This window comes from Monodelphis domestica, chromosome 1 (genome assembly GCF_027887165.1).
Source record: "Monodelphis domestica isolate mMonDom1 chromosome 1, mMonDom1.pri, whole genome shotgun sequence".
In the NCBI taxonomy this organism is placed as follows: domain Eukaryota; kingdom Metazoa; phylum Chordata; class Mammalia; order Didelphimorphia; family Didelphidae; genus Monodelphis; species Monodelphis domestica.
The window spans coordinates 327,087,277-327,105,454 of NC_077227.1; the positions used below are offsets into that span (position 1 = coordinate 327,087,277).

Sequence of the window (18,178 nt, forward strand, 5' to 3'; positions counted from 1 at the left end):
CTACTCAGCAGAATCCTGAATTATAGTTCTCTTCCTGCTATACAGACACAAACACACACACACACACACATGTATACACATCTCCCGTTTGTGATACATGTACATATTACATGCATAGATGAGGACTGTTGGGGAAGCTTCCCTGAGGAAGCTTGTGCTACTATCAGGGGAAATAATAGGCCCATGATTTATTTGGAGGATGGAAGATGCCACAGAAATTTTTCCTTGAATTATCTGTTCCTTGGCTCTGACCATTCAATAACTTCACAGCCACGGAATGCATTTTTCCCGTCATCTCTGCTCCCTACTCTTTCGTGGTTTCCATTATTCTTTGCTAAATACTGAACAGTTTAAAATTTACCTTGCTTCTCTGGCTTCAGACCTTTGTCTAGTTTGCCCGACTGTCAGAACTTGAACACCTTTTCTTCTGTTAGAATGCTAATATTTGCATTTCTAAAATTCCAACAAAATCTCAGATCCTGAGGGGATTATGAAACCTTTTTGTGTCCCCTTTGTTTCGATAAGAAATTTTAGGTTGCAAAGTTAAAATGTCTTCCTTAAGTGGCTTGTTACCTTTTAAGATCTTCATTATCTTCAAACTATTTTATTCTCTCCTCCCCAACCTTCTAATGAGCATACATAGATGAATGAGGCCAAATTATACATATATGTATATTTTAATATAAATATATAATATATTTTAACTCAACAGATACTGACTGGGCCCCTATAATGTATATGGCACTGAACATATATTGTGACCTGGAAACATGGTTTTCTATGTTAGAAAATAAACCAACCAAGAAAAAAAAATCAATAGCTAACTGGTAATATTTGGGACAGACCAATTAGGAAAATAGAATTCTGACCAATAGCTTGAAAGCAATCCAGCCCCCCCCCCCCAGCTCCCACCCTTTTTTGGTTGTTGCAAATATCTTGTATTTGTCACTGCTGCCCTCTGAACTCTGTCAGCCTGTCCATCCCTGTGCTGTTGTGTAGGTAGGGAGGGAATTTTGAGCAAGGTTCAGGGTCTGGGGGAAGAGTTACTACCCCCTACTGAAACTCAGTTTCCTCATCTGTAAAATGAAGAAAATAGTAAGAACCTTTCTTATAAGGTTGTTGGGGAAAATAAGTCCTTCTGTAAATCTTGAGGCAGTGAAATAAGAGGAATAGGAACTAGACTTGGGATGTCAGTGATAATGGAATTCTCAGTAAGGAAATGTCTTCTAACTTTCTTTGCAACCGCTAGTCTTAGAAGGATGCCCAAAGCCCTTAGTGGTTAAGTGACGTGCCTTGGGTCACACAGTTATTCTGTATTAGAGGTGGAACTTAAAAATCCACCTCTTTCTGGCTTTAAGACCAACTCTCTACTCATCCATGCAAAATAATAATAATAATAATAATAATAATAATTTATATAGCACTTACTATATGCCAGGCACTGTGCACCTAATAACTTCACACTCATTTGATCCTCGCAACAACCCTGGTGGGACTATTCATAATAGTGGCTACTATCATCATCCCCCTTTTATAGATGAGGAAACTAAGGTGGCCAGAAGTTAAGTGACTTGCCCAGGATCACACTGTTAAAGCAAGTGTCTGAGGCTCAGGTCTATCCTCTGGGCCACCTCGATCACCCTATTATGACTTCTCCAGTAATAATTAATAGTGACTATTAATGTGAATGTCAAGAAGGTCAGAATAAGTTATCCTTTTATCAGGAGGATGCTGGAGCCCTATGCCTAATAAAATATCACTTGATATTTTATTAATATTTATTTTGTTTGATATTTTGATATAGGTTTATAGGAGTGCCAGAACCTTTTGGGAAGAAGCCAGGGTCAACGAGGTCAACACAGCATTTAATAAGCCCAGGATCCATTTCTAAGCAAGGCTGCTTTTGTTAGTTGGGGTGGTAGCTGAGTGGGGGATGGCTGAAGGGGGAAAACAAAAGGAAGAGGAGAGGCAGGAATTAAGATCCATACTTGTGAGCTTCCACTTTTCCTAGTTTGACTGCTCAAATGTTTTCGAACACTTAAGCCCATCTTTTTTCTTTCTGCCCCCCTCTCTCCCTCCTTCCCCCTTTCTCTTCTCCATGTTAAGCAGAGGCTGACCATGTGGAAGCCGCCATTGTCGACGAAGATGAAGGTCTTGAGATAGAGGAGCCGGGTGGCCTCGGGCTGACCACAGGTGGGACAGATCCAGACCTGCTGACCTGTGGACAGTGTCAGATGAATTTCCCCTTGAGAGACATCCTGGTGTTTATAGAGCACAAGAAGAAACAGTGTAGTGGGAGCCTTGGTGTTTGCTACGAGAAGAGCCTGGATAAAAGCAGTCCCCCCCCTTCGTCACGCTCCGAGCTCAGGAAAGTGTCAGAGCCAGTGGAAATCGGGATCCAAGTCACCCCGGATGAAGACGATCGTCTACTGACGCCCACAAAAGGAATTTGTCCGAAGCAGGAAAATATTGCAGGTATGGCATGCTTGCTTTTCCCATTCTCACTTTAAAATATATAGATGCTCAAAGATGCTCTCCCTATAGGGCATGTGCCGTGAGGTAGAGGCAGCCCCCCCAAAAGGGCACTGGCGTACGAGGACCGCAGCACTGATGCTATAGAGCTGTACGGCCTGCCATGACTTTGCCTCACTGTGGCAGAAGCAGCTTTGGAGGTTGGTCGTTAAGGACCACCACGAGAGTACCAGGTGTATCAACGTAATTGCCCAGAAACTTCCCGGGACTCTTTGTTTTCTAATCCACTCTCTACACTGAGCCCTCAGGAAATGATGGGCATAGGGTTCAGAGGAGGTAATTAATCTTATTATTATTATTTTTTTTGGTGAGTGGCTTTCTCTTTATGTTAGAATCTAGTTGACCTTATCATTGCTGCCAGAAGTAAAAGATGGAGTAGAAAGGGCAGCGTGGAAGTGGGAGTTATAGAACTAGTCCCAGCTCTTCATAAACTTGCTTTTATGACCTCAAGCATTCTGGGTCTCAGTTTCCTTCTCTGTAAAGTTAGAGGAGGGAGGTTAAATCAGGAGGTAATGAAATGCCATGCAATAGAAAGAGTTCTGTTTGAGAAGGCACAGAGTTGCATCTAGTTTTATGAAAAGTCAAACAGCCTCTGTGAACCTCAGTTTCCCCATCTGTAAAATAAGGGGGAGGCCTATCTTTAAGGTCTTTTTCAATTCAAATAGTCTAAGGATCCAAGAATAATGGGGATTTCCTAGAAGATCCACCATGGTCAGGGGAAATGGGAGCTGCTGCTTCTTACCCCCAGCCATATTGGATGGTTTTCCCTGTATACAAGTCCTATATAAGTTCAGCACATGCTCACCTTCTTCTCAATCTGTTTCTTCTCAAAAGTGCGGTTTTTTTGAGAATTGTCTTTCTCTGTTAACTTGCTATTTCCTTTCACGCATTGCAACACTCCATCCAAAGCAATAGGCCCCTTTTTGTGTGCCTGTGTCTCTCTTTGGTGGAATCTCTAAAAGGATGCTGCTTACTAGAGCAAACACTAGCTGTGGCATGGCAGGATGAGCCTCAGTTTGGGACTCAAAAAGGGCCTCTTGCTATTTACCATCCATGTGTCCGTGGGCAAGTCACTTCCCTTCATGGGAGCCTCAGTTTCTTCATCTTTAAAAATAAGAGGCTTTTAGAAAATCCCTTCCAGTTCAAAAGCTGATGTTTGTCACTACTTTGATTTTCATAGTTATAGTGAATAAAGGAAGATTAGGGTTAAATAGAAGCCCACCATGGGCTTTTAAAGATTTGGAATGGGGCTTTCTCTTTCTCCATTGGCTTGTCTACACTTAACCTGGAAATCTTACCTCTTCCTCAGTGTGCTGCTAGGGTTCACTAGAAGCCCACCATGGGCTTTTAAAGATTTGGAATGGGGCTTTCTCTTTCTCCATTGGCGTGTCTACACTTAACCTGGAAATCTTACCTCTTCCTCAGTGTGCTGCTAGGGTTCACTAGAAGCCCACCATGGGCTTTTAAAGATTTGGAATGGGGCTTTCTCTTTCTCCATTGGCGTGTCTACACTTAACCTGGAAATCTTACCTCTTCCTCAGTGTGCTGCTAGGGTTCACTAGAAGCCCACCATGGGCTTTTAAAGATATGGAATGGGGCTTTCTCTTTCTCCATTGGCGTGTCTACACTTACCCTGGAAATCTTACCTCTTCCTCAGTGTGCTGCTCTAGGATTCATATTTTCTGTACTGGTCACTTACAGCTAGAGTATGACCAAGTCCTTTCCCTGCCATCTCCAGACCCTATTTTCATCGCCTGTGACATGAGGCAGGTGGCTAAGATGGTGTCTCTAAAGGTAGCTTCCATTACTCATATCCTATGATTATAGGTTCCCTTCTGGCTCAAGATTTCCCAACCAAGTGAACTTGATGGACTTGCCTTCCTCCAAAATATCATGACTGGAAGGCACAAACCTCTGTGCTCACCCCACTAGCCTAGAGATTTTCAGAGAGAATGCTTGGACCACAGTGGACATAAACAAGACCATCCGGAGTGGTGGCTGACTTCTTTCTCCAGGGATTCCCTGAGGTACAGAGGCTGTTCTCGCAGGTTGGTGAGCAGCTAGGGGTAATTTTACTCTTTGGTGAGACACGACTTCCTCTGCGGAAGGGGTCCCATCTGTTACTGGTGTGCCTAGCCAGTCAAAGGAGATTCAAGAGCCCCCATTATAAATCTACATTCAAACATGCCATTTGCCAGAGCCAGAATCTGATGGTTGATTTTTTTTTAGATTTTTTGGATGATCTGGATGATTGTTGCCACTTGTATACCTGTGCTGTCATGTGCTATGGTGGAAAGTTACTGGAATTTAATTCAGACACTTGGGTTCTGGTTCTAGTTCTGTGACTTTGGGCACATTACCCTGCTTTTCTGAGCCTCGGGCTCATGGATGCTGGATGAGGTGACCTCTAAATTCATTCCAATTCTTAATTCTCAGTTTTGTTTGGGGGTAGGGAGAGGAGCTTGGGAGGGTGGGAGCACAGAATTTAGCACCCCAGGATGAGAAAGACCAATGAGAGTTCTTCCTCTTTTCCCAACTCAATGGAGATCAAAAGGAAATTTTTATGAGAAGTACTTAAAATATAAAAATAAAAAGCTATTTTGGGTAGACTTCCTGAATATGAAATGCAGATAGGAATATCTGTGTAAATGTGGTAATGCCTTCTTAATTGAGGACACAAACTGTTAGATAAAAAAAGGTGCAGCATTTGGGGGGGTTTTGTCCCCTTCCCCCAACTCTGGTACTTAAAATATGTATATGAAACAGAGGAATAGTTTTCAACAGTACAGAATATTTGACATTGTAGCCAGGCAGGGCAGTCACAAAAACCTCACAAGAAGTCTTTCCCTAGAAAGGTTTTAGTGGAATATACCTAGGCCCTGATTTCTCTTTCAATAGAAAGGCTTTCTGCATTAGCTAGAAAAAAATATAACCTAAATTTAACACTGAAGGTATTTCCCAGTGAGAGGCCACAGATCATTTGTTTAAAAAAAATCAACTAAATATGATTTCATAAGAAGGAAAGATAATTTCTAAGTAAGCTTTACCCTCGGCCCTACTTACTTTTTATTTTTTATTTTTTTGGTTGTAATACTGTAGCACTCTATAGTGCTTTAGGAACAGCAACGGATATGGTTGGCCTTTCTGCATTGCAACAGGGCGAATGGATTTCTTTATTCCCAAAGAAATATGTAAAATAATCCTTTAGAAGTATAAAGGGAGATATGTTTGTTCAAAGCATTTAAAATGTTCGTTTAATCAAAGGCACCAAACACAGTACATGCTGTGGCAGCCGAGGAAGACCATTACATTGAAATAGCAAATCCTGGTTTTTCTCTCCCCCCTTTTTCCTTTTTCCTTCACACTTTTGGAACCAACTAATTTTTTTTATTTATTTAACAAAAAGGAAAGATTAAAGAATAAAACTTCAGTGGCTCAAATGTATAAAGTAATTTAATATGGTGGAAGCATTAATTATTTTAGCTTAATTGAATTCTGAGGACTGCAGTAGTTGCATTTTTGTAGACAAGCCCTGTTTATTATTTCTCTGTGTAGATTAACAGTAAAGGAAACACAGATAACTTTCAGTTATTTATTGTCAAATAAATGTGTCAATTCATGTGTAAAGCAAGCTGTTCAAAGATAATTGAGTCTTTATATTTTAAGAGGGAGACTGGAAATCATAGGCGATGGGCTGCTTTGGCTTCTGGAAATACACACAGCTGCTGCCCAGGCCAGGCAGTGGCTGCCCATGGTGCTGTTGGCTGCCCCCTGCTCTACTAGGGCTTTCTTGAATTTCTATGAAGTTTTCATTTATTATGTTGTGACCTTGGACAAGTGCTTCCTCTCCTTCAGCCTCAGTTTCTTTATCTGTAAAATGTAGAAGTTAGACTTTGATGATCTTTAAGGCCTCTGCTAGCTCTCATATTTTATGTTCTATGATTGTAAGAGCTCTTCTAGCACTGACAGTCTATGATTTTGCTTTTTCCTTTGGCTCAACAGAGGCAAAGTATGCAACTATCTAGTCTGCTGGTAGCTGTCTAGGACTTAACATCAAACTAAGGCCCAGTGGTGGCAAAAATCTCTCGGGCTTGGTTCTATCCTTTGGGCTGGCAACCTATAGTTATAGATTCAAAGCCTTAAGGAGCTTTGAGGAGCACTATGGAGCCTATCCCACCAAAGAATAGCTTCCCCAAGGAAATTTGGATTGCTGAAATTATTCCACTAGAGGTGTAAGGGTCCTCTATGAAAATGAAAATATCTCCTTGGATAACATAAGACATTAAGCTGCTCTCCATCATCACACTTAAGTATGAATTACGTCCTTTGCAAATAACAGCTGAGAGCTGAGCACTACAGAGATGAGAGTTGGTGGGAGAGCACAGTAGGAAGGACAGAGCAGGGAGACCTATAGTTTTGGATGCTGTCTGGAGAAGGCCAGTGAGCTGACTGAAGCTGGAGTGGTAGGGATGGTACATGTGCTAGAGATGATGGAAAACATGCATGACCAGGTTTGCCATCTTCTCAGTTTTTTTCCCAGGTCAGTCTATCGCTTTGGGCCTTTGGTAAAGACCCACCATCAGCCCCAACCTGGAATATCATTTTGATGAATGAATGAATTTACTGTTCTACAAGGATCAACTTTGGGAAACTGATCATCTTATTTGAGGAGACCAACCTTACATATCAATGATATAATTAATATTACTGTTAATTAATATTAATTAGTTAATTAATTAATATTAGCTGTTGTTGAACCTTTTTGTTTCTTTCAAGACAGCACAGGAAAGGGATATTTGTCAGGAGACTTGGGTTTGAATCCCAACTTAGCCACTGAGGAGCTATAGACAGGATCACAAGAAGGAAGGCATCCAGCAACCTCCCCTTTTTACAAACGGTGCTCTGTGACTCGGTGCAATAGCTTTGTTGAGCCTCAGTTTCCTCTATCAGTAAAATAGGAAAAATAATTATGAATGATTATTGTGAGGAAAGCACTTTGTAGACTTCTAAGTACTATAGAAATGTGGGTCATGATTATAATTTTTTTCTCTTGAAAGAACTCTTCAGAGAAAGTTGATTGGGAATACCTGTAACTTCTGTCTCTTGAACCAGCCTCCCTCTAAATCCCATTCTGATTGACTGTGCTGTAAGCAATCTCACTAGTGGCTCTCCGTTTTTTAGTGATTTGTAGAGGAGATGCGGGATCTCAGGTTTTCAAAGAAAACGTATTTCTGTAAGACATGCTTGCAATGGATCGTCTTTGGTCCTCGCTCAATAGAATAGCAATCGTCTCATTGGCTGAGCAGAGTACCACTATCTGTTTTTGAGACAGGAGTTTACTTCTGTTTATGCCGCTCTTTCCATAGAGTTCCACCATTTTGATTACACCTGCCTAGGACTAAGTTTCCTCATCTCTAAAACAGAAAGGATCAGACTAGATGAACTCTAAGGTTGATTTCGGCTGTATATTCTCAATTCTTATAATTTATGACTCCGTGCCAAAGCAGAACAGCACTCCCACTCCCACTGCCCCAACCCTCCAGTTCTATCTTGTTATTAAAGCCAAAAATACAAGGTATCCCCCAAGTCTTAGTGCAGTTTAAATCTGGTAGAGCAGTTAAAACGTACGACGTCACTAAGACTTTTAGGATAACCTTGTCCATAAAGGGCATGCGGGGGTTGTGAGACCTGGGTTCTAATCCCAGCTCTGCTACTAACAGATTGTGTACCACTTCATCTCTGCAAGCCTTGGTTTCCCCAAATGTAAAATGAGGGATCTGGACCAAATGATACTCCTTTCCAGTTCTTATGTTCGTTAATTCTGTAGTCTCTGTTCATATCCTGGGGAGTTTTCCTATCTATGAAACTTTGGGTCCTTGAAGAAAAATCTCTCTTAGTTATTACCCCCAAGACACTTTCCTGAGGTTTCACATTATACAGCCACCTTAGGGAATACTCTTGATCATGGGTAATTTTTTTTTGCATGGTATCATTCATTCCATAACCAAATGAAGCTATAATGGCATGAATTAGCCAGCAGCTGTCAATCACAGTTTTGACTTCTTCCCCCCCTCCCCCGAGAAATGTCAGTTAACTTGGGGAAGTGCTGGAGACTCAAAAGTGACAGGAGGCTCCTTTCTCTACCATAGGCCAGAGGTGGAAGTGTTCTTCTGTGTCTTTTTGTCAGCGTTCCAGACTTCTAAGTAAGTCTTCATTTGGAACTGGGGTAAGCAATTCTGGAAGCCATTCGTGGAAAAGGCAGAGTGGCTTTAGATTTCGACCAGCAAGTGGGAATCTCAGGCATAAGCACTAGACCTTATGTAGTTGAACTCAGTGTGTTTGAAGAGAAAGGTTTCCTGTCAGCTGCAGGATTTAAATGCTATAACCCCTAGCTCTGTGAATGCTCATTTTGGGTCTTAAAGAATTTTTTTTTTTTAAAACTAAAACCTGCCAGTGAGAAGAACTAAATTGCATGTGCTGCAAACTAGAGATAAACACTACTTCAGGTTGCTTCGAAATAAATGAATTTGATATATTTAGAATTGTTATTTCCCCTCCAAATTAAGATTAGTTAAATCCATGTGTGTTGTACAGTTGATTGTTAACTCCACAGCGTGGGTTATCTTTCTGGGTTTTTTTTTTTCCCTCTTCCCCCAAATCATGACAGCTAATTATTTTTACTGCCTGCATTGAAGCATTTATGTGAGCTCAGTATTCCACATACAAACTTGCAGCTCTTTCTTTAACTTTGGGGTGCTTGTAGCCATCATGGGTGGCACTCTGCCACAAAGAGAATGAAAGGCATATAGACGAGAAATCAGAAGATGATAGATCTAACACTGGGAAAAAACTTGGAGGCCATTTGGCAGGTGAGGAAGCTGAGCACCAAGGCTTCAAAGTTATATGAGTACTATCATCAAAGGTGGAGATAGGATCCTTGTTTGATTCAGCAGACGATCAAGTGAGGTGAGAGACAGGAGCACTGCTCTGAAATGTGATGCTCTCACTGCATAGGCTTTGCCTCGACTAAGCCATCTTTCCCCATGGCACAAGAGAGTGCCCGGTGTCTGACCTAACAGATCTTTGCTTGGGTATCTCTTAAATAAAATAATAAATTTTAAAATAAAATAATAAAAAATAAAAAAATAAAAATAAAAATATTCATTTTTAAGAGGAGCGTAGAAGTTGAGAGGATCCATCTTGACCAGCTTCCCACCTTAGGAAAGGATTCTGTCCACAAAACGCCCAGATGGGTGAGGGGTCCTACTGACAATAGTATTTAAAGATTTATGCTCCGCTTTATCCAGGTTTCTTTATTTGAGCCTCACTGATAATCCTGTGGGGGGGTACCACAGGTATTGTTAGCCCTAGTTTTAGGAGGAGATTTGGATTTCAGAGAAGTCAAATAGTTGGCCACACAGCTGGAAAGCGTCAGAGGCAAGATTCAAACCTGGGCCTCTTCTGATACCAGGCTCAGGGCTCTCCCCCACTATGCCACACAGTCTCCGCTTGAACACCTCCGGAGAAAGGAAGGAACTCACGAGGCTGCCCATTCCATTGTTGGACAGCTGGCTTCCTTGTAGCCTGGACTCAATAGCACGAGAGCTGCTTCAGTGGGCCAGCGGGCAGTCTCTGAAGAAGTGTGACACTGGAGCAGTGGGTTATAGTTTCCATTTTTATTAGAAACATTTCCCTTGGCCACAACATGATTTCGATTAGGCATTGTGCCCGCTGCCTCTGCTAATGTGCATGGGTGGTATAAAAACTTCCAGCAGCCATTCAGCAAAGAGGGAGCTGAGGCATGGACAGGGTAGGAAGGCAGACAACGGGGCGCCCAGGGAGAAGTAAACTTGCAATTCTTTCTCATCTGGTAGCAAAAGATTAATAGTTGACTTGCAGTTTTTATTAGATGTTTGACAGTTACCTTTTGCTAATTTTCATGCCTGACTAATGCAAACCGAAGGGCTCAGCATCGGGGGAAGAGTGGGCTCCCAGTGCGTTGGTGGGGCCTGCAATTAACAAAGCAGCTTGTCACCTTTGCACACCTGGATTGAACTCTTCTCTCTGAGATCACTGGGGAAAATGAGCCTCACGAGTTTGGATTTTTAATATTAGCATGAATTTGGAGAGGACCACTGGATACTTTTTTGCATGCATTTCCTTCTCCCGTTTGCTCATTCCAACCATGTAAAACAGTGTAGTCTAAACAGGTACGATGATGATATTTTTGTGGAGGTTAAATGACTTGCCTGAAGTAATAACACACTGAGTAATATCTGATATTTGTGGATCACTTTACTTAAGGCTTTAAGAGCCAAACTATGTATGTTTTCTCATTTGTTCCTCCTGGTAATCTTGAGGGAGGAAATATTTTGAGGATTCTTGAGCAGCATCAATTATTGAATTCTTGATTCTTGAATTACATCGATTATTGAATTCTTGATTCTTGAACCAGCAAGAATGCTGGACCTGCAGTCAGGAAGACTTAGTTTCAAATCCACTTTCAACAGCTAGCGGTGGGACTTTGGGCAAAAGCATCTGTGTCTAGGTTTCTAACCCTTAAAAAAAACTAATGCAAGTAGCACATATATTACAAGGTTGTGGTTCAAGGAGGTAACCTAGAATGAATGTTAAATACTTGTCAGTCTTTAAAGAGTCGTGAGAATGGCAGTTATCATTATATCAACATGAGAGATGAACTGAGGCTCGGGGAGATGTTCATCTATAAAAGGGTATAAAAGAAGTAAGTGGTATTGAGTTCAAACCTCATAATGGATAGGAAACTATTTTGAAAAAAAGGATAAGGCTATGCAAAACTAATATTACAAATATTAACTCAAGTTGCTAAGTTTGATGGGAGTTGGGAGAAGATCAGGGTAGGATGGAAGAAAAAGTTTTAAAGGAAATTAAAAAAAAATTGACTTTAGTCTGGTTGAGGTAATAATCTTATCTATAGCCTCTTGAATGAAAAAGAATTATTAGGGCAGTGAGGTGGCTTGGTGGTTTGAGAGCCAGACCTATGAACCAGAGGTCCGAAGTTCATATTTGGACTCAGATGTGTCCTAGCTATGTGATTCTGGGCAAGTCACTTAACCTCCATTGCTTAGCCTTTACTACTCTTTTGCCTTAGAATCAATAATACTGATTTTAAGACAGAAGGTAAGGGTTATTTAAAAAAAGAAAAAGAAAAATGAAAAAGAATTGCCTATAGGATTTGAACCCAGATTTTTGCTGATTCCTAGGTCCAGGATTCCTAAGAGCAGTCTGAAACAGACTAAAATCTAATAGAAAATTTAAATTAAACAGAAAATAAAGTACAGTTTGGAAATATTTCCAATAAATTTCAAATAAAAACAATTATAGGTATCATTGCATTTTAAAACAAAATCAGTATGAAGTTTATAGGCATCCTTACATTTATCCTTACAGATCAGTAGCCCCCAATTCTATTGGTGCTTGATTTCACCAACCTTTAAGAGAAAGAACATTGGAGGAGGAGGTAGCAGATTGGGGCTCTAGAACCACATGCCATTGAGTAAATGACTTGCCCTTTCTGGGCTTTGTCTGTAAAATGAAATAGTTGGAATAAAATTATTTCTAGAGCCCCTTCCAGCTCAAAAATGATGAAGCAGAGAGAAGGGATTCTAAATTTCCCAAGCCTCAAAATCTTTGAAAGAGATTTCTAATGGTAATCAAAGACCATGAAACTCACTTTACTTTTTCAGCTCTTTCTTGGAACTTTCTTTAGAAGTCTTAGTTGTGATAAGAGTGTTGATCTTGGAGTCAAGAAGATCTGAGTTCAAATTTTGCCTTGGATACAAATTAACTAGATGATCCTTGGCAAGTCACTTAACCTCATTTTCCTTATCTATAAAAGCATCTACCTACAGGGTGGCTGTGAGAATCAAATAAGATAACATATACAACGTGCTTTGCAATCCTTAGAGTATTATTATTATTATTATTATTAAATACCTTTAGCTGTGTCCTCACAGTAAAAGCATACTGTGATGGAAGACTCTTAAATGAGCTACATCAGATGCCTTGGGAAACTCAGAGATGGCAGATTGAAATAAAAACACCTAAGAAGAAAGAATATCAATGAATTAACTGATGGCATATTTATTGAGTATTTACTGTCGAGTCCAGCACAACAAAAGAGGATTATAAGTGGTTAGAATAGCAACTGCTTCATTTTTTTGGTTGTTTTTCTTTTTTCTCTCACCTAATACCTAGCCTAGAACCTGCTAGACACTCAGTAATTGCTTCTTACCCGTAAGGAAGGAAACAAATTGAGAGCAATACAAGATGGTTGAAAATTGAGTTCTCAACATTGTGGTTCAGTGGGTGAGTCTGATGGAAGTTTAGAAGATGAATAATCGGTCAGTGGATCTGGGGAAGGCATGTTACAGAAAGAAAGACTGCTACAATCATTAAAAAAAATCCAAATTAAAAAATAGACTTCTTTGGTACTCTATCTTAATTGAATTGAATTAATTGAATTGAGTGTGGCAGCTTGTTCCTGGGTTCAAGTCTCAACTCACTGGCATGCTCAGCAGTGATGATTTTAAGCACTTGGGAGGACTTGTGTCTTTAGGGCATATGGGGACTCGTGAAACAATTTTCTGTCCTAGAATAAATAGTACCCCCACAGCTTGGTGAGTGGTTGGCTTTGCCATGGCTAGAAGCTGTGACATAGGTTTTGTTCTTTCTGTTTGCTGTCTCTGTCATGGGGCTGTTCCTGCAAGTGGGCATACTGGGGAAGAAAAAAAAATCATTTGTACAGTGAGAAATACGAACTTTAGATGGTCCAGGCTAGGTGTTGTATATTCACAGGCTTTGTGTACACATTCATCCTTTCAACAAACATCTATTAAATGCCTTCTAGGATCATAGATTTAAAGCTGGAAGGTCATCTGATCTCTTTACAGATGCAAAAACCCAGGCCCTGAGAGTTTATAAGAGACTTGCCCAATGCAATGTGCTACACACCATAAGAATTAAGAAAGTAAATAGCAAATGATTTCTGCCTTCAAGGAGCATAATTTCTAATAGGGATAATAAAAAAGATGCATATGCTACCAATTAGAATATGAGAAATGTCTAAGAGGAAAATGCTGGAGGAGCAAAAGAGATGTCGCTTTCAGGGGAGGGGTTCAATGAAAGCTTCGTGGAAAAGGTTCTACACGGAGTTCAGTGGAAAACCAGGGCAATCATTCAGTATTCAGTTGATTTGGACTCCTCTCCTTCCACCCCTCCAGGATAAAAACACTTTTGGCCAAAATAACCAGAAAATTATTTATGCAAAAGTAATTATTTTAAATGAACCACCTGGATAATTGCCTCCCATTCTCTGCTCCATGTTGCAGGTGTGGACACAGTTTGCAAATGTTTCTTTCTCTCTCTCTCTCTCACACACGTATACACAACCAATAAATTTGAAGGGAAATGAACATGTATGGAAACTGTATACCAAAGGCAACAAAAGAATAAAGTGTCCAGAGAAACCTTGAATGTGTACATTGAGCCTTGGGACTTTTTATAAAATAAAGTGAGGACACCTGTCCAGCTCAAGGGGGAGGGTATTGAAATACTTTTTCCCCCCTCTTGACATTGCAATGCTTAAAATATTCTTTGAAGCAAACATCGAAAAAATCCTGGAAAGATTTTAGAGGTGAAAGTTGGTATTGATAAAAAAGCCTTTTTCTTTTTCATTCCATCTTTCTCTAGCCTCACTCCAGGTAACCATGGCTCTTTAGCATCATCCCTTTGGGTGACAGATTTGTTCTTCCCTGTCCTTGGGAAGATGGTATTTCTGGTCTGAGTCTTCTAAACTGCCAACTTCTTGGATTTTCCTTCCAAGCCTGTCTAAATAGTTGGAGTATTAAGAATCCCTTCACAATGAAGCTCTTTATCTTTGGGATTACTTCAATTCTCTTTCCAAAATAAAATTTTATGCACTAAGCAAATAAATGAGCTTTCTTCCACATTGATGATCTGTTAGGTAACTCATACAACCTTTGCTTTAAGTTAAAATATCTTTACTCACTGGAAAAGTAGTATATCCTTTCCTCACCTGACTTTTGTTATGGGAAAAGAGAGGGAGAGAATCTTTTATGCTTTAGAAACAAATAAATATCCAATAATTCTACTTTAAGAGTTAAATTTAATTTTTTGGGGATATTTTTATTGATTAGCATTGATGGAATATATTTAAGTGTAGGTTACTATTCTATATAGTTTATATTTGGGGAATATTGTGATCTTTTTGGTGAAGATACATTTTAAATATGGCATTTCAGTGTTTACCTGGGTAAAAAGGCATTGCTAAGACATTTTTTGAATAAGTAAGATTCCTTCCCCTTCCTCCTTTTTACTCTTGCATTGGTGAAAGGCGCAGTTTACAAATCAGAGACCCCTTATAAGATATAAATAACAAACTCCAAGTCTCCTAAGGTGAGTTCTAGCCCTTGCTCTATCACCTTGGGTAAGTCATTTACCTTTCTGGCCTTTGTTTCCCTTTAGGTAAAAGGCTGGACAAAAGTAGGGTTTCTTAGAATTGTTTTTGCATGAAAAAAGCATACCTGGGATTACAAAGGAAAACAATTACACAATAAAAAGTTCACAGACCATAGGATAAAAACCGGAGACTAAAAGATTTCCAAGGACATTTCCCCCTTTATAGTTCTTAGGACATATATTTTATGATTTTAAGGACAGTTGTTCTCTTCCCCTTCTCCAGAAAGACAGAGTGATCCTGGGCAAGTCACTTAAGTGACAAGCCATTCACTAGTTAGTCATTCAGTGCCTGGGGCAATTCTAAGATTATAAATTGCTTAGATGCCAGTCTATACAGGGGAAGTTCTTTACTGAGAGCTCCCCCGGGGCCGGTGAAATAAAAAATCCTATCCAAAAAAGATTTAAAAATTTTTAAAATAAATTTATGAATCTAAACCCCTTGGATAAGAGGAATCCTGAGTAGCAAGAAACCAATGTAAGGAAATTTTTGTGGAAAGAGGTGAAAATTCTCTGAGGAATTAGAAGCCACTAATTGGGGAGACAGCTTTTGCCCGCCCAAGTTTAACCCCTGGACCACCACAGTGGCCCAAGGAAAGTGGCTGTCTTTAACTGAGCTGCAAAAGAAACCCAATAATAACTGAAGATTTAGGAGCCTCAAGGGGATCCTGGAAGTTCTTTGCCCTGGCTGGGAGGAGGTGGAGGGAAGACAGTATAATGCCGCCTCATAACCTAGGGGCCTCCACCCAGGAAACCTGGGTTGATTTTGGGGGAGGGGGGAGGGCACCTGCCTGCGGGAGAGCTTGTTGCAAAGCAGAGCTCCAAACGGTTAAATGGTGGGCTGTTAGTGGCTCAGCCTTAAAAGGAAAGGAGAGGGGGGGGGAGGAAAAAAATAATAAGAAAGAAAAGGGAAAGGGGGGGGGGAAGGTGGGTGGGGTATCTGGGGATTTGGTGTCTTAAGCTAAGGAGCTAAACCGGAAATCCCAGAGATGTAATGAAAACAAAACGGACTTTTCACTCCGGCGGTGGCATCCTGGCAAGGAGAAGGGTTTCCAGAGCCAATGTTTTCATTGTAGGTTTTTCTCGAGAGAAGTGGTGGAGACAAAGCCTTAACCCCTTCGCAGGAAACTCTGGCTGGGGCAGGAGATGGGCAAGGGGGACTGGCTTTCCCCCAGCCCCTGCTCCCCCCGTAGTTTAGGTTTTTTTTTTTTCCTGCACCCCTCCCCCACGCCACCCAGCAACCTGGAGTGTGGGTTGCACCCCCACACACACACCCACTCCCTCAGAAGGCTACTGGGGAAGGGGGTGCAGAGGGAAACCTTTTCATAAAATCCTCAACTCCGGGGGGCCTTAAGGAGAGGGGAGATGAATTCGAGGCGCAAAAATAACTTCTTGTTAGGACTAGGGTAAATAGGCTCACGTTCCGCATTGCATTCAAATTAAAACCCGTGCAGACGAAAAAACTTGCAACTTTCTTTTTTGGAGAGAGGGGGAGAGATTTGGCTGCTCCGTCCTTGGTCCCCATCCTTACGACTTGACCGGGCAGAATTTTATTTTATTTCCCCTCACCTTTTGATCATGGCAAGCACTTAGCATAATGTGCCTCCCTGGCCCTCTCTCATTAGGGTCTTTTATCTATCTGCAGAATGTCCCCGGTCCCGGGTACTCCCCTCCTCCCCCTCTCCCCACGCCAAGGGCAGTATCGCCTTTCTATCCAGAAAGCATCTAAATCTAGCCTTTAGAAACACAGGAGCAATTAAAATCATTAGACACCTCCTTCCTGAGGTCCTAGAATCTCAGGTCCAGCCCAGCCAGTTTTTTTTTTTCCCGGGAAGGGGGTGGCGGGGGGGGGGGGGGGAGAGAGGATTTCAATTCCATGCATAATCTGGGGACATAATTGGCCAGCTGCTGTAGGGTCTGCCTGTCTTGCAGCTGACCTTGGTCCTTGCGTCTGGCCTCTGAATGAATGTTTGCCTTCTTTCTCCCTTTGACAGCTTCCCGCCCCCATTCCCTCCCTGCCCCCTCCCCCCCCACACCCCGGGCCCACGCCTTCCCTGGTCTTTCCTTTTGCACTATTCCTTTTCTCCCGGGGAGAGGCGGGGGTTAGTCTGCGTCTCCCCCTCCCCCCCTTTTCTCTTGCTACATTTGTTTGGAGGAGGGGAAGAAGAGTTTTTAAACAATGATTTAGCACTGGACTTGCTGGATCCAAAAGAATTTTTTTTTAAAGGAGGGGAAAAAAATCACTAAGTCCTTATTGGGGTAGGGGAGGCGGGATTATAAAATGTTGCTGATATATATATATATATATATATATATATATATATATATATATATATATATGTATATTTAAGTCTATGTAGTGGTGGAGGAGGAGGAGGAGGAGGAGGAGGAGGAAGAAGAGGAGGAACATGGTCAGGCTAGGGGAAACTGGAAGAAAGGAGAGCAATACTGAAAGCCATGTGGCCCAGCTCCTGGCTAAGTGTCTCTTTCTCTCCCAGCGCCCTCACGGAGGGGAGGGGGCGGGAGGGTCTCGGCCCCGCAGAGCCGGTCTAAAGAGAAGTTTTCTCTGAGCAGTTTACAGCCCTCCTCCCCAAAGCTTTTTCTTTACAGCTCCACCCCCTCCTTTCTTCCCCCCACCCCAACTCTTCCCACCTCCTTCCTCAGGCTATCTCACCCCTGGCTCGGGGCCAGACCCTTCCCTTCTCTTCTCCCCTCCCCCCCTTTCTCCCTAGTCCTGGGTCTCTCGGGAAAGGGGGTGGGGGCCGGGGGGGAGTGAGACCTGCCGGCAGCCGGCGGAGATGGATGGAGTGAGAGACCCAAGTTCAAGGGCAGGCCGGCGGCTGGGGCCTCTTCCCTGGCCTCTCCACCTCTTTCCCTCTCCACTGCTCTTGCGTCCCCAGCTTTCCTCCATCCGTACGCCATTTGCGGGTTTAACTGGATTTTGAGGACTTTCTGATAACTTTGCAAGTGCCTCCCCCAAGTCCTCCAGTAGTCGTCGTTATCCCCTTATATAAAAAAGAAAAGGAAGAGGGTGACCGTTTAGTTTAAGTCCTGGTCGGAATATTTCCCAGGGGATGCACCTGGGGAGAGGCCAGGTGCTCCCCTACTGCTTCGGGGAAGGGGAAGGGAG

The 18,178-nt window shown here is 41.9% G+C and overlaps 1 protein-coding gene across 4 annotated transcripts in view; it reads left to right on the forward strand.

Annotated features, from left to right (window-relative positions):
* Positions 1–18,178, forward strand: part of BCL11B (BCL11 transcription factor B) — a 140,877-nt gene that overhangs the window by 14,087 nt on the left and 108,612 nt on the right. For 2 of the 4 annotated variants that reach the window (XM_007473605.3, XM_007473607.3), the window contains exon 2: positions 2,107–2,475. In XM_007473605.3, the coding sequence (XP_007473667.2) occupies positions 2,107–2,475 (369 nt within the window). The remainder of the gene's footprint in view (positions 1–2,106; positions 2,476–18,178) is intronic. The other 2 variants (XM_007473606.3, XM_007473608.3) reach the window with 1 other exon arrangement.